Source organism: Macaca mulatta, chromosome 12 (genome assembly GCF_049350105.2).
Source record: "Macaca mulatta isolate MMU2019108-1 chromosome 12, T2T-MMU8v2.0, whole genome shotgun sequence".
Taxonomy (NCBI): Eukaryota; Metazoa; Chordata; class Mammalia; order Primates; family Cercopithecidae; genus Macaca; species Macaca mulatta.
The window spans coordinates 48,459,121-48,486,789 of NC_133417.1; the positions used below are offsets into that span (position 1 = coordinate 48,459,121).

General features: G+C 37.2%; 1 protein-coding gene across 1 annotated transcript in view; it reads left to right on the top strand.

The window, feature by feature from the left end:
• Positions 1–27,669, top strand: part of ARHGAP15 (Rho GTPase activating protein 15) — a 629,252-nt gene that overhangs the window by 352,243 nt on the left and 249,340 nt on the right. Inside the window, exon 9 of the mRNA NM_001258096.1 lies at positions 8,760–8,882. Coding sequence (NP_001245025.1) covers positions 8,760–8,882 — 123 coding nt within the window. The remainder of the gene's footprint in view (positions 1–8,759; positions 8,883–27,669) is intronic.

Genomic DNA, 27,669 nt, shown 5'->3' on the forward strand with positions numbered 1-27,669 from the left:
TTAACTATTGATAAGTTGGTTTTCAGACATTTCTCAAACTACCTGGACTCGTCATATATGTTTTTCTGTCCTGGCTGAAAATTTTGTTTAGAAAATTAAGTATACATTATAGCATATTATTTACTAAGAATACATTGTAACACACACAAGGCCAGGAATTTAGAGATTTAAAAAAGAAGCCTCAAAGTTACTATATGTTACTCCCCTCTATACCTGCTGAGAATGTATCTTTACAGGCATTTTCACAAATGTGCAAACATACACACATATGATATACAGTGGTAGCTCTTACTATGTATGTATACATGGAGAGAATATTTAAATGTCACCCAACTGAAATACTGCTAATGATGGTTCAGAATCTGAGTCCGTATATCCGTACTAAAATATCCAATACTCTTATATATGCATGTATTTTATTCTCCAACTTGACTTACTTTTTTGCAGAAATCTAAGTGTTAATTTCCTAGAAGGCAGAGGCTATTACCTCTCTGGTGGAATTACCAAGCCTACAAGTCTTCTGATTTTGGGTTTTTTTTCCCTTTTATGGACTGATGTTCACATTTATATTTAAGGCTCTTCTCATTTGATTTGGCTGTGGCCTGTTTTCCATCACTAGAAGAGAACCCATATTCCTGTATTTAATATACAATCTTTCCTCATGGAAAACATATTTCTGCTTCACAGTGCCCTTTGTGTGGATTGATGCCCTATGTTATTTTCTTCTTTTTTTTTTTTTTTTTTTTAGTAATTCAGCTTTCAAAATCAGCTACTGCCTTAGCTCAATAACCACTTACTTTATTAGCAAATTTATCAAAGTTCTGAACAGCTCTCAAGTGACAAAGTTTTACTGACACTATATCAAGTCATAAGAAGCCAAGTTAAAATATATAGTCAATAGAAGAATGTCTAAATGATCTGAATCTTTACATTTTACACTGTATCTCATTCTGTTTCAGGAAAAAAAAAAGTCATTGTGTTTCTCTACATACAAGATAGGCTTTGCTGTTTAGGTATATTTTCTCTCTTTTTATTGTTTTTCTGAAAATGTAGTATTTTCATAACCTGTGACACACACACACACACACGAAAGTCATTAAACTCTGGCTTATAAAAAGAAACCAGATAAATCTATAGTGGAAGGGAAATTAAACATTGTGATGGTGTACTTAATATTTGCAGTATGGGATTGAAGTTATCATCAATCATCATTACTACCATTAAAAGTACTCACTATGAAACCCAAAGCTATGCTAAATGCTATAACGAAAAGAGTTTAAACAAAACACCCTGCCTTCCACTATAGAAATACGTTATCAATGTAGATACACCTAAGATGTGTTATGAGCAAAATAAAAAAATTAAGTCTATACATGAAAAGACAAGAATTTACATCATAGACAAATGCATTAGAAGTAGAAGACATGGATACATATATTCCTGAGAAAAGTAGCCATGAAATTTTCCTATGACTGAATGACAGTAGATTGCCAGCTGTTGACTGATATCAAAAATATAAAAATGTGGTTAGATTTAACTATTTAAAGTTGATGATGCAGTCTAAAAGTGAACATTTTCATTGTATGATTTTTTACTTCTCCTTAAATGGGTAGATAGCATGAATATTAATCATTGAATAGATGATGTATACACACCCTTCTGTTATGGATCTAATTGTCTATTTTGTATTTCCACAATGTCTAAGTGGCAAGTAAGTGGTTAAAACCAAGCACTGCAGTTAAAATGCCCAGCATTCCCTCTTTCAGTTATTTCCAGATTTAATCATGATTTGTGTTTTGAGCAAGTCACTTAAAGTTTCAATAACTTAGTTTCTCAGGCTGCAAGTTGGGGTTTGAAATTATGACTTCTGTTTACACTGAGCAAGTGAAAAAAAGAGATATTAAATGACCAACAGTACATTAAGCCCAAACTTACCCTTTCTGCCCACTCTGACACAGGGAGTTATGTGCAAAGTTCTGGGAGCTCTAAAACCACAGGCTGGAGAAGGCAAAGCAGTATTTATTACAGCCCCAGGAATTAGCACAAGTGTGAATGCCCTGGAAAGGAATCAACAGGAGGCTGGAAATAAATGTAATAAACTTGATTTCTTTTTTCAATCAATTTGGGATAAGGTGCTCTTATTTATGTAATTTGGAAAGTAGTTAAGCAGGGTAATTCCAATACAAGAAGTTTGTGTTGGAAAATGTGAGTGGAGATAATTCAGTACTTTGTTATGTAATCCCTGTGATGGTGTGAGAAGAGTTTTGGAACCTCTAGGGATTAAGAGCCTGACATAACCTTATTTTGTCATTATTTTTTCTTTGATTTCCTGCTCTGAATACTGCAGTATGGTAAGATGATGGCACTAAAGCTACTGTTGCCAGCTTTGCCCTTGAGGTCCTTTTGGAATTGAATTGAAATGTTTAGAGCTCTTAGCTGCTAACAAAACTATCTACCTACACCGATGTTGATCCCAATGTCAAACCTCACCAATACAGTGAGAACAAGTAGCCTAGAAAGCTGTTTGTGATAGCTTTTCTGAAGGATAATGATTACGCTTTCCTTTAGCAACATTTCTGAAATGTTGGCTGTCCCAGCATTTCCAAATTTCAAAAAATAATAATAATAACAACATGTAATTGTAACATGGGAATACCACGAGAACAGCAGTTTGGCAGGAAAAGAAGGTATTTCAAAATAAGGTCCCCAGAAAGAGATGTTCTGGCAGATGCACAATTTTGGATCATATTATCCAAACCGTTGAATTCTGGAAGATTCGGGGGTTTTCTTTTGTGGTTCCCATGCCCTAAATGGGAGTAGATGTTCATCGTCCATCCAAAGGGAGTTGTTTCCCCTTCCTGTTACTAGAGTGAGAAAATAAATATACTAAGGGCACCCATTACAATAAGCATTTGTAGCTCTGGAGGTGCTTTTTAATATCATAATAGCTGTGTCAGGTATAAAACTTGTGTTGGGTTAATGCCTATTCTCATATGTAATACTGTTAACTGAATATGATCTTAGAAAGCCCACTATCCTAACATCTTAGAAAGTCCAGAATTCTAACTCCCCTCTGGTCAGAGCAGTTTTAGTACCAATTAAGTCTCTCAACTGCTTAAGAATGGTATTTAAAGCTAATGCCTTTGGCCTGTGTGTTGAGATTTAAATTGCCTATTGTTACTGAAAATTCTCAGTCTTTGAAAAACATTCTATTTGTTCAGGCTTGAAAGAAAAGATCACCAATGGAAAAATCAGAGGAAAACATATAGGAAATAGAAGTAAATTCTAGAATACCTAGAAAGCTAGTACATTTTGGGTTAAGGTTAATGTTTATGGAGGTAAAAATACCTAGGATTAAGAGTGATTGCTCTAGTCTCTTATGCAAATCAGATTAAATGTTTTAGATTTTAAACCCATATCTCTTTTGGCTCTTTTTATTTTCGAATAAAAACTTAAAGTGGGAATGGAAAAAACCTACTCGTTGACTTAACATAAATCTTTAAACTGCAGGAAGCTTCACCCTCAAAAAGTAGTTGAATCTCTCAGGGAAAAGAAAAGGCTGAATTCTATTTTTCATAAATGATGGATTATTGTACCACACTGTGTATTTTCCAGTAAAGTGTCCTTTTATTTGCACTGTGTGATTACAAGTTTCTAAAAGTATGTGTGGGGTCACTTGGGTGCTGTGGGAAAATGGAAGGAACACTGTTCTGTTAAAATCAGTAGTGAAATCAGAAGCAAACTATGTCCTGATTATCATAGGCATGTGTTTAAATTTTGCTTTCCTTAATTGGTTATGTTGTATTTACTTAAAATGAACAATTTGGCAAGTTTTTCTCCCTTGACAACAGAAAAGCGTAAACTGTTTTATAAGTTTGGCTGTTAAAATCAGACTTGTAAACCACAATATTCAAAGACTTTTACTGCTGTTTACAGGGTCCCAGTGATGGACCTTGCTTTATATCCATGCACTTCTTACCATTTTTATTTTGTATTTATAGTGCTTTCAAGTTATTTGGTTAATAAAAAGTATGCTATATATTATAGTCATCTATTGACTTCAACTTCTGCATAACTCTTCTTAGCACAAAATGAGTGGAATGAATGATGGCACAGGCCTTGTAATTTGACTTGTCATCTGAGGACAATTATTTATGGCATCAGGAAATGGAAGTTGATGCTCTAGTCTGTCTCCAGGAAAGTAATCATTAGAGGCAACTTTGGAGAGTTTGGCTACGTTAAAAACTGTCTAATCATATCCAAGACTCTGCTAGTTTCTCAGTATGTATGAGAAGGAAACAAGATAAAGCAGTTAAAAACATATTTTCATTTTCTTTGAAAAACCAATGCACCTTACACACACTTCTCACATGTGGAGCCAGATGGTGGTATTGAAGACAATATAATATACATATATATCTCTCTAATTAAGAATACTATCACCAGAATACCTAGGGGAGTTTCAAAAAGATATAACTCACACCATAATTATTTTCATAATCTAGCATTTATACATCGTGTGTGTATATTTTAATTTGCAAAGTACTTTCTAATGGCATAATTTTTACTAGTTCCAAATGGAAGAAAAAAAAAAAAAACTTGCTTGGCCCTGCATTTCTTGGCATTCTGTCATGGGAAATGCAAGGTTTTTGAGGTGAGACCAGAAATAGAAAATACTACTTTCGTAACCTGTGAAAACTTAGATTGATTATTCTGTGTCATTCCAAAGATGGACTTGAAACCTAAATTGCCCAGAGGCAGAGTTATTCTGAAGGATGTTAAGTGTTTCTTCAGCCTCCAACGCTAGAACCCAGACCTGTGGGACTTTGACTACAGCTGTCAGTTGAAGCAGATCATACATGACTGGTGGTCACTGCAATGACTAGACCTAGAAGGAAAGTTGATAGGATAGCACACAAACACACTTTGTTAAGATGCTCATAATGACTCTTCCAACTATACGATTTTGAATTCGTTAATGGCTGATATTCATGGTCTTGTAAAAGCAATTTTTGTTTACTTGGGTTTTCAGGACAACTTGTTATTTCTCCAAAATGACCTGAGGTCGATCCCTCCTCTTAGATCCTCTAGTCTCGTACATGTACATTTCCATTTGACTCCTTACTGTGCTGCATTATAATTACACAGGCCAGTCAGGTGGCCGTGGCGGCTCACACCTGTAATTCTAGCACTTTGGGAGGATGAGGCAGGAGGATCACTTGAGACCAGGAGTTCAAGACCATCCTGGCCAACATGGTGAAACCCCACATCTATTAAAAATACAAAACTTAGGCCAGGTGCGGTAGCTCACACCTGTAATTCCAGCACTTTGGGAGGCTGGGAGTGGGGTGGATCACTTGAGGTCAGGAGTTCGAGACCAGCCTGGCCAACATAGTGAAACCCCATTTCTACTAAAAATACAAAAATTAGCTGGGCATGGTGGTGCTCACCCGTAGTCCCAGCTACTCAGGAGGCTGATGCATGAGAATTGCTTAAACCCGGGAGGCGAAGGTTGCAGTGAGCTGAGATCACACCACTGCACTCCAGTCTGGGCAACAGGGCGAGACTCCGTCTCAAAAAAAAAAAAAAAAAAAAACTAAAAAGTAGCCAGGCATAGTGGCTCATGCCTGTAATCCCAGCTACTCGGGAGACTGAGGCATGAGAATCACTTCAATCTGGGAAGCGGAGGTTGCAGTGAGCTAAGATCGTGCAATTGCAATCCAGCCCAGGCGACAGAGGGAAACGATTGTCTCAAAAGTAAATAAATAATAAAAATAAAAATAAGGCCGGCCGCGGTGGCTCAAGCCTGTAATCCCAGCACTTTGGGAGGCCAAGACGGGCGGATCAGGAGGTCAGGAGATCGAGACCATCCTGGCTAACATGATGAAACCCCGTCTCTACTAAAAAGTACAAAAAACTAGCCGGGTGAGGTGGTGGGCGCCTGTAGTCCCAGCTACTCGGGAGGCTGAGGCAGGAGAATGGCGTGAACCCGAGAGGCGGAGCTTGCAGTGAGCTGAGATCCGGCCACTGCACTCCAGCCTGGGCGACAGAGCGAGACTCCATCTCAAAATTAATTAATTAATTAATTTAATTTAATTAAAATAAGTAAAAAATAAATAATTACACAGGCCATATATATTTTATCTACAACAGTTAAACCCAGCACTGCCATGTATACAGAAGTTGGTCAATTTGTGTTTATTTTTTATCTTCCAGCACTGTCCAACATGAAACGTGTGTAACGTAAAATCTTCTAGTAGCCACGTTTTAAGAAGTAAAAAGAAACTATTTAAATAATAGCAAGATATTTTATTTAGCTGAAAACATGTAAAAATTATCATTTCAACCAATGGCTCAAGCTGCATGTCACGTGTTCAATAGCCCCAACTGACTAGTGGCTAATACTTTGGACAGCACAAATCTAAAGCGGTGCTTTTCAAACTATTGAGCTACACAGAGACAATCATACTTGCATAACACACCGGTGGAAACTGCTTATAGCCAAAGAATATACAGTACAACTACCCCAAGGACTCGGGCTGTTTTGGTCCTCCCTAAATTGCCCTGAGAGCTGAGGGCATCTGTTAACTCTCACACCTATAGAACCAATTTTTAAAAATTTACTTTAATTTTTTTTTAAAATTTTAAGTTCCAGGATACATGTGCAGAGTGTGCAGGTTTGTTACATAGGTATATATGTGCCATGGTGGTTTGCTGCACCTATCAAGCCTGTAGGTTTTAAGTCCCATATGCATTAGGTATTTGTCCTAATGCTATCCCTCCCCTTCCCCCCAACCCCAGACAGGCCCTGGTGTGTGGTGTTCCTCCTCCTGTGTCCATTCTTAAGAGCCCAATAGCTGGGAAGCTGTCCACCTTTTATTACCAATTCATTTAAAAAATAGATAGCTCATGACAAATACATAGATGGTAGATATGTATGAGATTGTGTGTATATATATACACACACACATATGCTATAGATATATAGATTTTTTTCAGAGTTCTTTTACATTTTCTCAGTGTATAGATAGACCTTCCACTGATAAATGAGAACTTCAGATGACCCTATAACTTTTCCAATCAGTTTAAGGGAATGATCATCAACAGGAAGTAATTCTGTACCCCAGCTTCCACCCTCATGGACCTATGGCAATGTCTGGAGACATTTATTTTATTGTCATAATTAAGGAGGGCGTGCTGTTGGCATATTGTGGGTAGACACCATGGATGCTGTTCCATATGCTACACAAAGGACAGGTCTCTACAACAAAAAATTGTCTACCCTCATATGTCAATAGTACAAAATTTGGGAAGCAATACTTTAAAGTAATATAAAGTATTACAGATTTTCAAGTGGCAAGAATTGTCTCAGTTTAGTAATTTACAGCACCTAGTCTCATGTGATGATCCAAACTTTGATTGAAAAATAAAATTCCACCCTTCTCCCAGCTAGAAGATGAGCACGATATTTTTCTTTTTCTGTCATTCTCAGTCTTGAACTTCACTTTAATTCCCCATTTTACTAACTCAAGTTTGAGTCTGCTTTGTAGTCAAAGGCAGGGAAAGGAGGATGCAAAAATTGCCTTACTTTGCCAGTTATAGGGAGGTTTCTCTCTCCCTGGACCAGACAGATTTTCAGAAGCATGTCTACATTTATTAAAAAGAATACTTAATAAAGTACCCCAAACCCTCACATTATGTCAACAGTTGAATGAAGGCAGTGGAGCGTTCAGTTAAGATATGTATCTTATCTACAGGCACAACAAATTACTATCTGTAACTAATAATAAGACACCTTGGGCCAGGTGCAGTGGCTCACACCTGTAATCCTGGCATTTTGGGAGGCTGAAGTGAGCAGCTCACTTTAGCCCAGGAGTTAGAGTCCAGCCTGAGCAACAAAGTGCGATCCCATTTCCACCAGGAAAAATAAATAAATAAATAAATAAATAAATAAATAAATAAAACCAAAAAATTAGTCAGGTGTAGCCAGTAGTCCCAGCTGCTTGGGAGGCTGGGGTGGGAGGACCTTATGTATGATATTCATCCCTGAATTCACAGCCTTTAGCATGGAGTCTGATTATTAGACATTCAGCAAATATTTGTTCAGGAATGAATTTTACACACCTGACTTTGAAGATAAATCTGAGAATAGGAAGCAGAGGAGAGGGGACTAATGAAGACATGGAAAAAGTTTGAGGCAAATTATGTTTCTGAATTTCACCTAGAACTGGTAGTAATTATACATCAATAAGGAGAGTAAGAAATATCTGCTTCAGAAAAATAAATCACTTCAGGTTAATATAGAAAAGAAGATTGACAAAGTTATTCAAGCAAGCAGGACCTTCAGAAATGCCTGCATAAGCTAGGGATAGTATATAATCCTGTTTAATTGAAATCGGCAATGCTAAAGAGTTGTCTCCTGTAGCTTAGATGAATTTTTCCCTTACTCTGACCATAATTTTGTGTATAAACACATGGAATTATCCATGTAAAGGTTACGTTAAATATAAGGAAATGAAAGTGAAAATAAATTGTGAATATATGGAACTAATCCCATTCTCATTGTACATTCATGCTGCAACAGGACTAATACTTTCATGTGGGCAAATTTTACTCACATGGCTTGTTCTAGACAGAAGAGCCCGAGATATTAATTCAGGTAGTTGTTTCATAACTACTGTTTTCTAGTCAGATTTGCATAAAGTAATAATCATAAAGGAGAAATTTACTGAAAGCCTCTGATTTTTTTAAATCTTCAGTGTTCAGACTGCATCATAGTGCTTCCGATACAAGCGACAAAAATCGAGTTAAAAGCAGATTAAAGAAGTTTATTACCCGAAGACCTTCCCTGAAAACTCTGCAAGAAAAAGGACTTATTAAAGGTACAGGTCATTTTATACTTGTACTATAACTGTGATAAATGAATGTACCTCTGTGTTCATAGCTAATCAGCTCTAAAGGAATATTAGAATATTTTATTCTTCTTAGGTTGCTTATTAAATTTTCTACTCTATAACAAAGAAGAAAAATAATTGTCCAGAAAACATATCCTGAAAAAATAAAGGAGGTATCATGGGGCCATTGAACTATATACCTGGTTTTGCCCTCAGAGGACCTATGTTCTGCACTAGGAACAGAGAAAGGATATCCTAGTGGCCTGTTAGAATGATTCCATGTACTCCTGTGCCTGGGTGGTTCCAGTTCACACCTGGGACTTAGTAAGTATGAACCAGCACACTTATCAACCTAGCCCTTTTCACTATCAGAAATGTCCTGATTTGGTTAAAAAGTTATCTGATCACCCTAGTCATAGTCTGAAGTTAGTGCTAGGAAGAATGTCTAAGACAAACTAGTGTCATGAAGATGTATGGATATTGAGAGCTGGCAGTCCAAAAGCTCAATCCAAACTGAAATAACTAGGTAGTTTTACAAATATATGTAAAGGGTAGAATAGATGATTGTAAGAATAGATGATTGCCACCAGAGTAGAAAATCATGGTCTCTGGCATTAAACTAATTGGATTGCCAGTCACTCATTTTGACATTGATCAAGTTATGATCTCCTCTGTGCCTCAGCTTTCTCATTTGTTAAATGGGGATATTTATATACATCATTGAGAGGAATAAATGACATAGCCTATGTAAAGCATTCAACAGAGTTTCTGAAACAAAAGTAAATATTTTATGAATGCCCTCTGCTTATTAATATGATTATTATTCATAATTGTTATCACTGTTAGTGTGTCAGATGAAAGGATGGATGGATAGATAGAACCAGTGATTAGTATATTTCTATAACTGGAAATTACCTTATAGAATATAAAGGCTAAATAGATTTTTTTAAAACAAGAAAACATACGCATGAAGTTCGTTATTCTCTGTATTTTTCAAATTTTCTAGCTTATGTGTACTTTTTGAAAATGTAGTATAAGAAAGAATTTGAAATTGGGTGAAAAGAAACGCGTAACGCTGAGAGGAAACCTGAAAGGCTGGCTAATCTTTATAGAAATCGAGAGGCGATTTAATAAGCAATCATTTCTCATGAAGAGGGCAAAGCAGATCTTAATTTTTTCAGCATTACTTTAAAAGATAAGCATTTAAATAATTTATAACTGTGCAATCTATCAGTTTCAGTCTGTTTTGAAACAGGGAACATATCTGAAAAATTAGCTGGCACTTTGAACCAATTGTAGAAGGTGAAATTTCATGAAGCAAAAGCATACACATTACTAATAGAATATGAACTTCTTAGGATTTAGGAGTAAAACTAGGACCCTGCTTTAAATCAGACTTGCCTCAGACTTTTACTCTCTGATGTATAATACTTTTCTGAGTTGTAGACAGTAATTAACCCTCTACAGATTCAACTTCACTAAGTAGTATTACTAGTACCTTCAGTTCTGCCTTAGAATTCATCCTATAGAAGATCGTTTTCTTAGAAAAGATTCAGTTGCAGGTTAACTGTCATCTTGAAAAATATAAAACCAGCTAAGCAGCCAATAATCCTAATTTTACATAATGTCTGAGTTTTTCATGACCGGGGCAAAATAAAAGGGGTTTTAATTCAGTGGCAGGGTCTGGCTCCACATGAAATGCTGAAGAATTAATTACTACAGTGCTCTAGAATTGGTCTCAGAAAGCGTTAGGGAAGCTGGATGCCTAATGTAGTTTTCATACTGAAGCAATGGAACCGCTAAACACACTCTGATTCATGCATTTCTTAGCGCTCCATTAAATTTTCACCATAACTGACCAATGAGTCAGTATTCTTTAGTAGGGCTATGGAAAAATCTATGTAAAATTCTGATTTGATAAGCTTCCACTGTTGTCTTCAGTGGAATTTTTTTCCAAGTACAGATCAAGTTATGCAAATATAGTCACTTCTTGGGCTTCTTTCAGTTTTAGCTATGAACTTTTCTAAGGCTTTTACTAAGTTTTTTTTTTTTTTCCCAACTCAGTAAAAGGCATTAAACCAATTTTTAAAAATATCTGGCTAGTCACACTTAGTACTTTAGTCCATTTTTTTTCTTACACTTAAGGCAAAGACTTAGAAAAACAATAAAATCAGTATTTTTAATCAGTTAAGAAAAATTACATAAAATTAATGATTAATGGTTACATGGTTAATTTTTCCAAGCAAAATGACTTAACTCTTTCAAAGGGAAGAATTATTTAGAAAGAGGAATAATGGCTTTAGAATTGTTCTGCAGCTCATTTGGCCACAGAATCTATATCATACTTATAAACTATCTAATCTTCCAGATCTGCACAAAAGGCCTCCATTACTAAGGTTTAGGAAAGCTGTACTTGGCAGTTTGGGCTTTACAATTGTGCTTCCTGAAATCTGGGAGGGATTCTGCAGGGCCATGTCAATTTTCAAAGCGTTAACTCTTTCATGTCATTCACCAGTAGGTTGAGGAGGCTGGGCTTTGAATTCAACCAGCCTTTATTGAGCACCACGATGGGGGCAGGAAGGGCTAATATTTTATTGACCCTATAACGCCCATCAGAGTCACGTCCACAAAGCACTTAATGTGAAAAGAGAATTACCCCAATATCATACAATCTAAATTCACTCACAAGCCCTTTCTTCAAAACTTGTTCTTTGGACTCACGGAGTTGTGACCAATATGTGGTTTCATTAGATAGAACTTAGACTGGGAAGCAGTCACTTGATGGTGCTGTATTTTCTACTTTATTATTATTATTATTATTATTATTTGAGACAGAGTCTCACTCTGTTGCCCAGGCTGGAGTGTAGTGGCATGAGCTTGGCTCACTGCAACCTCTACATGCCAGGTTCTAGTGATTCTCGTGCTTCAGCTTCTGAGTAGCTGGGATCACAGGTGTGCACCACCATGCCCTACTATTTTTTTTTTTAATTTTTTTTTAATAGAGATGGGGTTTTGCCACGTTGGCCAGGCTGGTCTTGAACTCCTGACCTCAAATGATCTGCCTGCCTTGGCCTCCGAAAGTGCTGGAATTATAGGCATGAGCAACCATACCTGGCCCTGTATTTTCTAATTTCTTTAATATGACTAAAGAGAAGAACATATTATGATGTCAAAAAAAGTAGGCCAGAAAAAAATTCTGAGTGATTGCTCAATGAAAAGAAATCTTAATAGCTCAGGTGGGTTAGCAAACACTGTACCATTGCATTGGTAGCTTTGGAAAAGTTCTCCAAGGGCATTCAAGTTTGTCAACGAATGGTGAGCCCTTTTTAAATATATGAGTTTACTAACATTGAGCATCTCATTGGGAACAAAACTTGAATCCATTTAATACATAAATTATAGGCAAAAGGGTCCATTTTGAGGTGGTAGGTGTGTTTGTAAATCTCCTTGTCCTGCTTTTGGAACTGAAGTAACAGTTCTTTAGTTTTAGCCAAACTGCCTTATGTAATCTTTCAAATAACAGTATTGACATCCAAGATTAGGTAATACAGTTTTTAGAGAAGATAATAATTGTTTGGCTTTTCAGGAGCAATTAGTATGCTCTTATGTCAAAATAATAGCATCAGAGAGAATTTAGAAATGTTTAGTGTTTAGAAAGTAGTTTCATTCATCCTAATAAGGACAAAGCCATACTGGATGACATTAGTAGAAACTGAAATTGGTATCATACTACTTGTTTTTGAATCAGTATGTTATAAAATCTGCTTGAAGAATAAATAGCACACCTCAGGGATTTATGATAAGGAGAAGTGCTTTCCGGCCTCATCTTAGTTTTGATCCCTAAGGGGTACCACTTTGAACAGCTTCTATTTATAGTTCTGGTGATTGGGTCCATACTTACATCCTTGTTATTTAGGGTGAAAGTTGGTCTGTTTTTTGTCAATGTCCTTCTTATCTTCAGTGTTGTAATATCTTACTTTATCAGTCTCAGACAGTACTTTAGGTTTCTGCTGCAATAGGCGTGCATGTTACTCAACTACACCAAGCCTCGTCTTGTTTTTTTGTTTTTGTTTTTTTGTTTTTTTTTTTTTTTTGGAGATGGATTCTCACTCTGTCACCCAGGCTGGAGTGCTGTGGCGTAGTCTCAGCTCCCTGCAACCCCTGCCTTGCAGGTACAAGCAATTCTCCTGCCTCAGCTTCCTGAGTAGCTGGGACTACAGGTGCACACCGCCACACCCGGCTAACTTTTTGTATTTTAGTAGAGACAGGGTTTCACCGTGTTGCCCAGACTGGTCTCGAACTCCTGACCTCAGGCAATCCGCCCACTTTGGCCTCCCAAAGCGCTACAATTATAGGCATGAGCCACTGCGCCCGGCCCTACTTGGTTGTTCTCCTCGCCGGATACTTATGGTCAAATAAGCTCATCCTACAGTCTCCATTAGCTTTCTCCACAACTTGCAAGATGCCTACATCTCTACTTACGTTTCGTTAACCCTAGAAAATTGAGCGCTAAGCCTCCATTGGTAAGATGAAGAATTTAGAACCAACTTCTCCTCTCATCTCCTCTGCCTCTTCTCTTCTACTTCTAAGTCATACAAACTTATTTTATTTTACTTGGTTTTATAAGTATGGCTTATTTATAGTGAAATTTTAAAAGCTAAAAATAAAAAAATAAAATGGCCGAGTATGGATGGCTCATGCCTGTAGTCCAAACATTTTGAGAGGCCAAAAGAGGACTGCCTGAGGTCAGGGTTCGAGATGAGCCTGGGCAAGATAACGAGACCCTGTCTCTTTACAAAAAGTGAAAAAAGTTAGCCAGGCATGGTGATGTATGTCTACAGTCCCAGCTGCACAGGAGACTGAGGAGGAAGGATTGCTTGAGCCCAAGAGGTCAAGGCTATAGTGAGCTATGATCACATCACTGCACTCCAGCCTGGGTGACAGAGTGAGGCTTCCTTTCTTAAAAATCAATCGTTCGGGCGCGGTGGCTCACGCCTGTAATCCCAGCACTTTGGGAGGCAGAGGCAGGCAGATCACGAGGTCAGGAGATCAAGACCATCCTGGATAACATGGTGAAACCCTGTCTCTACTAAATACACAAAAAATTAGCCGGGCGAGGTGGCGGGTGCCTGTAGTCCCAGCTGCTCGGGAGGCTGAGGCAGGAGAATGGTGTGAACCCGGGAGGCGGAGCTTGCAGTGAGCCAAGGTTGCGCCACTGCACTCCAGCCTGGGTGACAGAGCGAGACTCTGTCTCAAGAAAAAAAAAAAAAAAAAAAATCAATCAATTAATCAACATTCATACTATTATGCTTGCATAAGGTTGTTTACTGCAGCACCACATAGACTTCCTTTCCTGTACTTATAATATCATGACTCCTGTGACCCTCAAGGGGTAAGGCCCCTGATTATTGTGAAAAAAACTCTCCTATCTTTTACATTCGAGGGATATAGTAACAGTTTTATGCTGTTTCACATTACCTCCATGGTTTTTTTCATATTTTTGAACTAAATGGTGAAAATAAAACAATAATCAGCTTTATTTTAGTCATGTAAGTACTATCAAATCTTTGGCCAAGTTATATGCCAGATTGGATGAACATATCCATGGGTTGCATGCTGTGAATTATGGGCCACTCCAGTTATACTGTTCTTGCTTTCAAACCTTATGCTCTATCATTTCTTATAATCATGCTTTTAGTTTGATTCATTTTTCCATTTTGAATTTCCTGCCCCCTACCCAGAGTTTCTTTTTTTTTTTTTTTTTTTTTTTGCTTTTTGGGCCTTTATGTCATTATGTGCTTTTATTGTCTCAAACTGTCTGTGTATTCTAGTCTGCCACTGCTTGCTTTTTTCCCTGAATATCTTCTTCTAAAGTCCTTTCAGCCTCTTTCTCTAATTTGCACTGGTTGCTCTCCAGCTGATTGCCCTGTGATTTCCTTCCATTGCTCCTCTGTGTTGGATCCACTGTCTTCTGGATCCCTTGCCTTCCCTTCTATTACTCTGTAACAGTTTCTGTGAACCCATTTAGAAGTTGGAGTCCTCAACCCATTTGGAGTCCTCAACTGTCTAAAAAATACCTTCAGTATGCCTACACACTCAATCAGTAGCTTAGTTGGGTATAAAATTCCATTGTCTGTCCAACACTGAGTTGCAGATTCCCCTCTTAAAATTGTTTCACTTGTATCATTGTTACTTCAAATTTCTCTCTCTCAAAATCTTTGGGGGGTTTTGGTCTTTATTTTGAGATTCTGGAATCCAGATAATGTATATAGTGGACAGCATTTTTAAATTTTATTCTGCTTGGCCCTTAATTTTAAGAATTATGATTCTTTTTTCAGTGGTGGATTTTTTTTTTAATTTTTGTTATTACATTGATACATTCCTCCCACCTGTTTTCTCTGTTTCCTATTCTGAGATATTTTTTATGTGATCATTAGATCATCTGAATTGATGGTTTCATTCAGTGTTATCTTTTCTCAAATTTTGAAATAATTCTCAGTTTTGTTCCCCAATATTTACATTATTTTAATTTACATTATTTACATAATTATATAATTACATAAAATAATTACATTATTTTAATGTTTTCAATGTTCTAGATTTGTTTCCCATTCTTCTTTTTTTGCACATCTCATTTCTCACATACCATGAAAGCAAAAACTGTGTTGACCATTCTACTCCTATACAATAGTGAGGATCGCACATATAACTCAATAAATATTTGATAATTAAATAAGTAGGAAAAGTAGATATTTTTTTAAAAGCTATCTGAGGACATAGATTAGAATTTGTTTTTGTTTTGGAGTTTTGTGTTTATTTTTTATTTTAAATTGTTCTCTTCTGGTCTTTAAATGATCGATTTCATCCAAGGTCCTTTTCTTTCCTTTATTTGATTCATTCTATTTACATCAAATTAGTGACTTTGCCCAAATATCTGATGGGCAATGGTTGTCCACTCTTATTAAAGAATGAGTCTCTATAGAGACTGGCTAGAGTTCTGAATTCATGGGTAGACCTGGACAATGACATGGTTTTGCCTTAGGGTGGTCTGCCAGTGCATCCCACCCTATCCCATACCTCAAATACCACATATTTTCAAAGGATACAGAATGCTTTATATTCTCTTGGTAAACGGAATCAATCTTATTGCTGATAGTCAATTTTTCAACTCCATTTTACAATTAAGAAAAATGAGGAGAAAATATCTCAGATTATTTGAAAGTATAGGAGCTTTGGAATTTGACCAAGCCAGGCTTGAAGCTGGATTCTGTGATTTGCCAGCTATTAACTTAATATCTGGTTATTGGCTTTCTTCTTTACAAAATTTACACTGAAAGTTTAAATGAAATGATAAATGGGAAAATGGTGCTCAGCTTTTCTTGGCCATCCCACAACTGTTTTCTCCCTTCCTTTTTTGTTTCTTCCTTTCTTGTTTCTTCCTTTCTTCTTTCCTTAATTTAATCTTGCCTTTCTTATTTTTATCTTTCTTTTCTTTCTCCTTTTTCCTCTTCCTTATTAAGGTGCACAGAGTAAACTATGACCAAGACGGCCCTAGGAAACCATTCTGTTAAGTATTTGTTTAAAGCTTGATAAATCATTCGAGGCAAGCATCTAGGAAAGGCAGCAGTAATTCACTTACTTCAAGAAACGTACACTGATAACTTGGGCTTGGCTTATATTTCTCTTTTTGGTAATTTTAATCATGATGCTCTTTAGACATAAATGGGCATGAGTTCATTTTTCTTTGCTAACTACACTTACTTACATAGTGCCATGCAACTGCTGGGGCATTTAAGTAATTACTCACACAGACATAACTGATTGTTTAAGGTGTCTGCCATAAAAGAAAACAATGTCTTTGAAAAATTATAGTTCTTTTAAAAATATGTCAATTATGTTGAGAAAAAAAGATTTGCCATTCAAATTGCAAATACAAGCTATCAGCCCTGGACTTAACAGTCATGTTTATGAATAGCAAAATCATTGAGTTAAGAGAAAAGTGTTTTTTAAGTAATTTGTTAGAACGGATATATGACAGAGTAACATAATTGTCACACTGTTAATTTAAGCAAAATGCATATGAGCAACACTGTAATATAGCTTTGGGTAGAGACATGCTCCAACTTTGCCACTTTATCAGTGTTCGTCTGAGAATAATTATACTTGAATTTATATACTAGGGCATGGGTCTATCATTGCTTGGGCCTGAAATACTCTCACAACTTCCACAATATGCACTAATGTGCTTAAAAATATCTTGTAAATATTCTTTTTTAAAAAACTTCTTTATGGCTCAAAATTGAACTGTGATCTTTACATGTGAGCTGTGTCATGATTTAATATTAGCCAAAATTAATAGCCAACCTTAATCTTCTTTATCTTGGCCTACAAGCTTCCTGGTTCCTTTGCATTTATAGTTCTCAGGCAGTTTCTGTTATTTAAAGGCTCTTGGGAGCAAATGTGTTGGTAATACAGTACCACATAGTTAGCTTTTGTTCAATAATAAGATGCAGGTCACCTTGAGAGATGGAGAAATGTTGCAAAAAGGGTGCACCTGGGTAGCAGGTTAAACCCATGTATTTTAAAAGCCTGTTATGCACGTAGGAAACAATCCAGGTTTTGTGAGATATTAAAAGCAGAATAGCTTTGGAGCAAACTAGAGAAAATGAGGTCCAGAAATGGGAGCAAATTAGGTAAGGGGAAAAGAATGAGCCAGAATGATAAATTGGTTTCCCTATGGTTGAAGAATTTATTTTCTTATGGGGACAGATCTTTTTATACAGATATTAGTGAGAATGTAATATTTGAGATGGTGACTTACATACACTTGATTTTTTAAATCTACAAAATGGTTTTACCAGTAAATTTCTGGTATGTAACTCACTATACTTTATGTGTTAGCAAACAACAATGATAATAATTCTCCTTTTTCTTCCTTTAAATTACATTTCTTTCACATTAGGTCAAGTCCTCGAGATGTTTCCCTTTTATCAAGTAAAGGAAAATGCCAGATAATACCAGGCTTTAGCCATGAAACTGACCCAATGCCTAGTAATATTTATGCGTAATGCTGGGAGTATAAAATGAATAAAACCCAATTGACTCAAAGCCAACGTAATGGCATTTTGTTTTTAGCCAATGACCCCTAAAACCCATACTAAATTTTGCCCTGGCAGCAGATGCTGGTTTTATTCATTCTGTGGACTATGTATCCTTAAAAGATTGCCCAGAATTCTGGCATGCCCTATAGGGTTACATGAATCTGGTGCCGGTTTGAAATATTGTATTTGAACCTTCCAGTTTGAGGACTGACAAGTTTCCATAAAACAGGAAGAAGTAGATCATACACACCAAAAAGGAAGCAGTAACAAGTGGAGGCAGGCTTTGTTTCATCTTATGACTCTATGCCATGTTTTAAGCATACTCCGTGCTCTAACTCAAATCTTGTGTGTGTGTCTAAATTGTAAAACAGATACAAAACCTCCCTTTGCACCCCAACATTGCACCAAAGTTGATGTGCTCTCGAAAGCATACCTCAGCTAGTTGGAGACCACCAAAAGTCAGGCTAAGGTGGTATTTCCTCCTTGTGTCAGAAGTCTGCTGCCCTCTGGAGAGATGGCCCATGACTGTTTCAATCCTCTAATCACATCCTAAATCTTTCCTCTGTGAAACCACCTGATGAGAAGAAAAAGATGCAGGGCCCTTGTCAGTATTCAAAAGAATCCCCTTTTTAAAGGTTAGCATTTATTATTGATACCCTGCTGTTCTCCAGCAGGTGTTCTCGTATGGCATAGTTCCCTCCTGACTCCTAAAGCCAGCTTCACAAGCAGTGGAAGATTCTTCAACTTGGTTCTTGTTAGCTTTTCAGGGCCTCCATAGACCTACGAGCAGTATCCAAAGTCAGTGCCTGATGCTGCTGTTGCCTCTGTCATTTGTATAATTCTACTGCTCACACTAAGTACTACATGGTGATTTCATTGTGTGGCGAGGTGGATAATTGAGGGAGAAGAAAGCAGAGTTTCCTCCTGACCTGGAGACTGATTATTTGAGCAAATGCATGAATGCATGCTTCTTATATAGTGAGACAAGTTGAACTTTCCATGGTATTCAAGAAAAGAGGTCTCACTTCTTCCTCACTTAAGATATGAATGGGATTTAAGAGTTCACATGGTGTGTATGTTGAGGGTGTCTCTAAAGATAATACATGTCAGAGCTCTCACAACTCAAATACCCTCATTAGGGACCCCATTCAGCAGATGTGTTAGACTGCTACGAGCAAAGGAAATATTAATATCCACAATTCATTTTGACATATCCTAAGATTAAGAGAGTGCTCTTTTATTTCCTTTAGCATCACTGACAGTTTGGCCTACAAATTTTTTTCTCCAAATTCATGTCTATTATAAATCAACAACATTTCATAAATTTCCAAGATTCAAAAAAAAAACTTGCATTATTTGATTTCAGGGGCCCAAATTTTGTACAATATTAAAAGCATCTCCCTTTGGACTTGTTATGCCACCTGATTAGTGATAACAAAAATTAACTTGGCCTCTGTAAAACTGAGTCATCAGGAAAACTAACTCCATGTTGTAAAAGTGCTATTCCTGCATTTTCTATTCTTTTCTATGGGAGGGAGACAAGAGGCCATATCAGAATTTGGATAGTCATAATTGGTGGTCTGTCAGTATTAGTGAAATTGCAACAGGGAGAGGTATATCTCCCAGTTTTTCTTTGAAATTGACTATATTGCTGTACGTGTGTTTCATCAAAGCCTTTTCTGGGGCAACAGATCTGAAAACATAAACTTTATGTAGCGTTGCTCCTCCTTAGATATTTCCCTTTAATATGTCTTTTCTTTTTGAAGATAAAATAAAAGTCCATAAAAGAGTTCTGGGAATAGGCAGCTATATGTCATAAACACCCTTCATTCCCCTTCACCCAGAGCTCCCACCCCCCAAAATTTGGAAACAATTTGATTGAAGTGATGACTGCCTTGATCTTGTTTGAATACTCCTTCTTCATTGTCTTCTTCTCTCAATGGGAGGCAACAACCCTGTCACAGAGTCATTTCTGGGAGGGAAAGAGGTATTTCTAGCAACCAGATTTTTCAAACACAAAATTGAGACACATGGCCTGACAATGCCATAATATTTGAAGTAGGCACTGTGCTCAAAGATCCAGAACATATGGTGGAAAGAGTTTTCTTATAAAACGCAGCCATTTAAGACACTTTCTAGATTCTTATTCACAAAAGGCTCATTCCCCCATCCCTTTTATTCTCATTAAAAAATATTACCCACAGATCGGAAGACTGACCAGTTTTCCCTCAAATTTGCTTTTTTTGCCAGCTTGAGAACCACCCTGTTGACTAAAACGTTAAATGCACAGCCATCATGGAAGAAATGCAAACCAGACTGCCAAACATATTATGAATATATTGCTCTTCTTAAAAATGCTAGTTGGTTTTTCATACTGGAGTATTGACTAACTGTCTGTGTTTGATGTATGGTTTACCAGCCTGATGTCGACTTATGGTTAGAGCTTAACTTGTTAGTTCTGCTTTTGCAGCCAATTCAGAATAACTACAGATGCCTCGAGATATTAAAATTGACTGCTCAAATGGACTCAGTGTGGGAGTTTCATTGGTTTTAAATTGATAACAGCTGAAAGAGTGAATGATTAAAGAGTACATGGGCATAGGACACAGCTCTTTCATAGAAACACTTGTGAACAGGCTTCAGTAGTGTGGGAATTTTTTCTTTCCTTTTGTATTGTAGTTACTTCTAAGCAACCTTGAGTTAAATTTTAAAAGTGCTCAGGAATATTCAGGAGCCTAGAGGAGAAATAATTCCTGAGAAACTGAGATAAATTTTGATGAAGTGGGTTTCTATTCTACAGGGAACATTTAAAGTTAAGTAGCATTCCATAAGGTGATAATTGTGTCTATTTCCTAGGCATTTAAGTTAAGTAAGCTGTGTAGGAAGTATAAACTGTCATAATAGAAGGGTTAGAGTGTTGTGTACATCTCTTTCTTCAACTCATAAAAACCAAAGCTCCAAAGTGCCTTATCACAGATAAGTCAAACAAAGCCTCTCCTTTGCTTTCTTATTCTCCTAGGAACAGTTATTATTATTTTCATTATTTAAAAAGATGTTCTGAATACTTTCTTGTCACATGGAGAAAAAGAATACAAAAGAGAAATAAAAAAACTTTTCTCCCCCTCCTTAAATCAGCAATACTTATATGAAGCAGGCTTTATGAAAACTTATTTTCACCATTTAATAGTAGCTTAAGGAAAAAAGCACAGTAAAGAAAAGAATTAAGGGAAATGTAAAGAAGTTTATAAAAAAGAAATATCTGTTTATAATACAGCTCTTCTTCAACTTAGTATCTTTCTTAAGAGTTAGGTGTCCTCACTATGCAGTATTGTGACCTAGCTCCTTTCTGTTTTCAAACGTCTCTTAGTATTTTACCTTTGATATTCCGTCGGGAAATATTAGAAGAACTTTATATAGCTAACTGATTAAAAACTATATAAAGTTTGATAAAGATCAATCTACAGTAAGGCATTAAGGTGAGATTTGTTGACAAAATATAAGGCCATATAGTATGTACTCATTTCATATATTCATTTTTAAAAAACTGAATCATCGTGCCTAGCTAGTATGTCCCCATATATGTAGCAAATATTTACCTTATGTTAATTACAATTTGTGGAATAAAAGATTCAGGTACATTTGACAGTAACATTAGTGAATAGTGATATGTATGTTCAGATGTAAGAAAATCAAATTATGAGGGATGCTCTGGCTTTAAAACAAAATAAGCCACAAATATCCTGGTCAATGTTTACAAGAAAATGTGTTACATATTTACTGCTCAAATTTTGCCCAAAATTATAATGTGTATACCTGGACCACATCTTAAAATTGCCGAACTCAAGTTGCCTTCATGAAGCATACAGCCATTGAATCATGCTTTTGTTGTGATAGACAGCTTATGCAGATAGCCATCTAAGAAACTGCTACAAAGATTGACATTTTCACAAGATATAATTCCTTTAGATATGTAGAGCAAAAGAGAGAAATTTCATTCTCTTTCAACAATTGTTCAGCTCCAATTTTGTAATGACTTTTAAAAATCTATCCATATGAGACAGGAGGGAGATTTTAGAAGAGATGTCATCCAAGTTAAACGTATGCGAAGGTCATTAACTTGAATATAACACTCCTAACATGTCCCTTTGAACTTGGAACTCAGATTCATCGGAGGAAAGAAAAGATGGAGCTGGAAGAGGCCTGGCCTCGGTTAACCTCACAGTGAAGGAATCTTTCACATAACAAGAGGCTGAGAAATAAGCTGATGGTATAAAAATGATATCTTGAGGATATCTTAATATGGTGAGATTCCAAATACTCTAAATTTCAGAAAAGCCATTGCTTCCTTGGACTCCCTCATAATTTGTACCACCTCATACATTCATTCGTTTCCTGAACAGTGAAATACGATGTTTACATCTTTTGTGACTTCACATTTTAAATGCATTGAGGTCTTTACAACGTTACAATGAGCATGTTACAATGTTTGCATCTTAAAAAAGTAATTAGCATAGGAGACCATTTGATATTATATAAAGAATTTGACTGGACCTCATTCAATGCCTTTTAAGAAATAATCTCAAAAGAGGAAGTGAGAAGCTGCTTTAGTTATAAATCTGTTCACATAATTACCAGTTGAAGAAGATATCATAAACATTTTAGAAAGAAAAGCGAGGTTAGATCCTCATGTCGTTAAAAACAGAATTCCAAATGATGTCAGATACCTCCGATTCTCTAGCATCAGTTTCCTATATTCATGTACACACTTGCATGCATGTCTCTTTAGTCAGAAAGATCATATATTTGTAGTATGAGTGAATAATCTTGAAGAAAAATAGCATTGGTTAGAAATATACTACTAAACACATGAAGAGAGACAACAAGATCTACATGTGAGGTTAAGTTCAACTTGAGATGCCACAGTGATATGGAGAAAGGATTCCAAAGGTGGCTATGCAGTATAGGAATATAAATATTCCAAATGTGACTACACAGTGTAGCAGCTGACTAGAGTTTTCCACAGGCGAGGCCTCTGCCTAGGTGTCTCTACTACAGCATGAAGGACAGGATGGGAAGCAGAAGCTTTTGCCAGGGAGCTGTGGCCTCAAAGGTATTGACTGGGCAGGAGGCGAATAGTGGGTAAAGTTGGCACCACAGCCTTACTTCATCCAGGACAGAAGGTAGAGAGTAAATAGTCCATTGGAGAATGTTTGGGGACACAAGACATGAGAATTTGAGGAATTCTAGGAATGGTAGTAAAAGACTTTGGGTTCGGCCGGGGCGCGGTGGCTCACACCAATAATCCCAGCACTTTGGGAGGCCGAGACGAGTGGATCACCTGAGGTCAGGGGTTTGAGACCAGCCTAGCCAACACGGTGAAACCCCATCTCCACTAAAAAAACAAAAACAAAAATTAGCTGAGTGTGGTGGCAGGTGGCTATAATCCCAGCTACTCAGGAGGCTGAGGCAGGAGAATCACTTGAACCTGGGAGGCAAAGGTTACAGTGAGCCAAGATTGCACCATTGCACTTCAGCCTAGGTGATAAGAGTAAAACTGCATCTCAAAAAAAAAAAAAAAAAAAAAGAAAGAAAAAAAAAAGAAAAGACTTTGGGATCAAGTCTTAGTGGAAAGCACTTCCCTGTGATAACCCAAAGCCATCTGTTCCTACAATCAGTTATTACAGCATGAATACTACCCAGAGCCTAGAGGAAGTTTCTGTGTGTGGATTGTTTGTTGTTGTTGTTGTTTTGTTTTGAGATGGAGTTTCATCGTTGTTGCCCAGGCTGGAGTGCAATGGCACGATCTCGGCTCACTGCAACCTCCATCTCCCAGGTTCAAGCAATTCTCCTGCCTCAGTCTCCTGGATAACTGGGACTATAGGCACCCACCACCATGCCTGGTTAATTTTTGTATTCTTAGTAGAGATGAGGTTTCACCATGTTGGCCAGGCTGGGCTCAAACTCTTGACCTCAAGTGATCTGCGCACGTCAGCTTCCCAAAGTGCTGGGATTACAGGCGTGAGCCACTGTGCACAGCCCTGTGTATGGATTCTTTCTGGCCTCCCAGATGCAACTCTCTGAGAAGCTGCCTTGAATGTGTATGTTGAGCTTCAGTTTCATTTGCTGACCAGGACCATGGACATCGATCAGAGATCTACTAGAGGGAGTCCGCGCTAACCAGCTTGGCATACTATCTGCATGTTTGGAGTGGTCTAGGAAGACTCTGCTGGGGAAGGGTTAGTCTTTTGTCCCAGCCTTTTGCCCCCATTATGACTAGCCTAGAATCCTAGACGCAAAGAACATCTAAGAAAACATGTAGTTCATTCTTGGGAGAAAGAGATACTACAGCACAATAACTGTATTAGTTTTATATAATGTTTGAGTGTATAAAGCACACTTGAAATAATTAAATACATGAAAAAAAAATATTTTCCTTTTTGTGCTTGGGTGTATATGATGGGAAGTCATAGGTTGTAGTGAAAGACAGGGCAACCAAGACTCTTCCTGGGCTATTTAAAAGAACTATAAGTATTTTACTTATTCAGGAAAACAGAGTATTGCAGAACCATAAAGATTACCAAATTTTAAAGTAGATTTGGCTCGCTACTTACTTGTTTTGTGAATTTGGGCAAGATGATGAAATTTTCTTTCTTCACGCTCTCCAGCTAATACTTCTCAGGACTGGTAATGTTTTATAAAAAGCAAGTAGCGTAGCAAACAATAGCTATTAATGGTTATACTCTACTCCCAATTGTACTTAGTATTGCATACCAGTCCTTCACCTGACTGCAGAGAACACATTCTGAAAATTGCAAAACAGATAATGTATGATGGGATTTTTTATGACATTGCATTAAAATACAGTTAGCATTTTGAACATTCTATGTGCCTAGACTGTGACTATAACTTTTTCAGGCATTATCCAATGATGAGGGTGAAAAGCTATGCTTGCATTTCTTTATGCTACAGGTGTGATGGTTATTCATATTGCCTACTGACTTGTATTCTCTGAGCCACTGTATTCTGAGAGGATACAAAGCTACATAAAGCAAGGTCCCCAGAAAGTGAGTAAGGAAGATAAATGCACAAAAACTACGGTGTAATATATCAGATGTCAAATGCTTTAAGGGGTATTTAGGTCACAAATTTGGGGAAATTACACATGGAAAAGTGTGGGAAAGATTAATGCTCTTATCATTTTATAGTCTTTAAACTGAGCCTTGAATTAGAGCCTTGGACTTGTGTAAAAATGGGTGAGACATCTGAGGTACACAATCGTAGGAAAGCCTGAGGAACAGTGCCTTAGATGAAATGTAAAGAGTTCAATGAGAGGAAGTGTCTGTGGCAAGTGTTTTGCACAATCCCAGGCTTAGGAGTTTGTGTTCTACTTTATGGGCAATTTTGTTATTCATTTAATATTTGTTATTTGTTTTTATTTTGCAAACACGTATTGAGGACCTAGCATGTGGCAAGCCATAGGCTGGGCACTGGGCCTACAAAGATGTATAAGTTTTGATTCCGTCCTTCAAAATTAGACATTCCAGCCTGCTTGGAAGGAAATATTCTGCCTCAAGAAAATCAGCTCCATACCCCCAAAACTTGGCTCCACTAGAAGACACACTAGAAGGCTATATTATGGAATTGGTACTTGTTATCTACTTTGAGTTATTTCCTGTGTAATTGAAATGACCAAGGCCTCTGCAGCTGTGGGTATGAATGGGTAACACTGACCTTATGGCACAAATGTCCCAAGTCATGGCTCCCTCCTGTGTAATCACAACACAGCCTTTCTCTGCTTCCTCAGCAACTCAAGGGAATTCCTAAATGTGTTACACAATTTGATGAATACTGTCTTTTGCCCCATCGTGTTCTTCTCTCTCATTTCCTTCTCTTTTATACCCTTACTACCCACAAGCTGCCTGAAGAAGGCACCTCACCTCGGCTGTGTAGCCAGCACCTTCTGAGAGTTACCTGCTGCCCTGCCCACAAAACCTTCCATGTGCCAGAATGTGCTCCATCCCTCTGGATCCCACTGAATTTCTAGTCCACTTTGTCTCCAAAGGAAACAAAAAGGCTGTTCTTCTCCCCACCCTGCCTGCATAGTGCACCTAATTTTTTAGGGCCTGAAGCAACAACTCTTACTCATTGAATCTCACCAAGTGAGAATGTAGCTTCTTTCTATTGTGTCTGAGGCTCTTTCCTCAACAGAAATTAGACCTAGTCCCTGGGACTTAGCCAGAGTACATGTGCCATTTGCCATATCTCAGGAGTCCACAATTTCTCCTGACTGTCTTTTACCAACTAATATCAACTCTTGCAAGTAAGCATCCATGGTGGTGAACATCATTCTGCCAATTCAGTAGGCAGATCCAACTGAGATACTCCATTCCCTCTCTATGTCCTCTCCTTCCGTAAGAGGTCCCAGTAGCTGGAAACATAACTCTCAAGCATGCAACAAACTTGGAAAATGAGCAATATATAAAGCAGCATCTCACAACATGATACCTATTCATTCAATTTGGTGGGCAACTTTAGGCCAGGATAAGGCGTTTTAGAAATGTTGTTGCAATGTCACTTTCCGCAGTAGAAACTGAAAAATGGGAAACACACACTGTATTTGACTGCAAGCCCAAATGAGACAAAATGTTTTCGGAAATGTATGCATCATGGCCTACTAATTTGGGCTCATAACTGCTTCTCTCCAATTACATTCCTGGAAATGTTTTTCAATTTCTTTGCAAGGAATAACTAGCGGACCACAGTGCTCAGAACAGCCCATGGGGAATGGACATTCCTGAGCAGAGGTTACATCACACCTCCATGGAACTAGCCAGCCCTTCCACAGAACCACATGATTCCCTGGCTCTTAATATGGTTTATTAAAAAATCCTTTACCTGCCTCAAAGCACTTTTCATCAAAGCCACTTTTAAGCTGAAGCTGAGGACTAAAGAATGCCTTTAACAGAATCCTGAAATAGCTTTCAACCCGAGGCTGAGAGAGAAAGTGCTTTTAACCTAAAGTACTTTCCTCTTAGATACTTCAGTGCATACCTAACACTCAGCGTTAGTGGCTTTGAGAACACCCTTAAGACCCAAATGAAAGAGACTCTATTATCGATATTCAAACCTGTTATATTAATATATTAAAGTAATATTTGAAATCATTAAGCAGTTTTACTCCAACTAAATTTGAGTCTTTTCTTATTGAACTATGCATTCATGCAAATAAATTGAAGTCGTACCACCTGGGATTCTAACAAATCTATGCTGATATTAGGAAAAGTGCAGTCTTCTTTCCTAGGTTTTACTTTAATCTAGAGTGAGTAAAATTTCTATCCTTTCCCCACCCAAAAACAATCTTTCAACTCTTCTCAATCACTGAATGACACTTCCAGCTTTAGTCTATATAAGTTGTGCTTTAAAGATGAATCATTTAGTATTTTTAATTACCTGAATAAATTCTGTGTATCCGATTTTCTCCTTAGACTTGTCACTCAAACAAATGCAATTAATAATTTCACAGTAGTTTTAATCCCCCTGTAAAGTTTCTACTTAGTCAAGTAAGTGACAACCTAATTGATAAGTTTTAACTTCAGATTAATTATAGTAAGTTATATAATTGAGCATGTGAATTTCATGGACAGTTTTCTATTCAAAGTATGTAAAGAGCATAC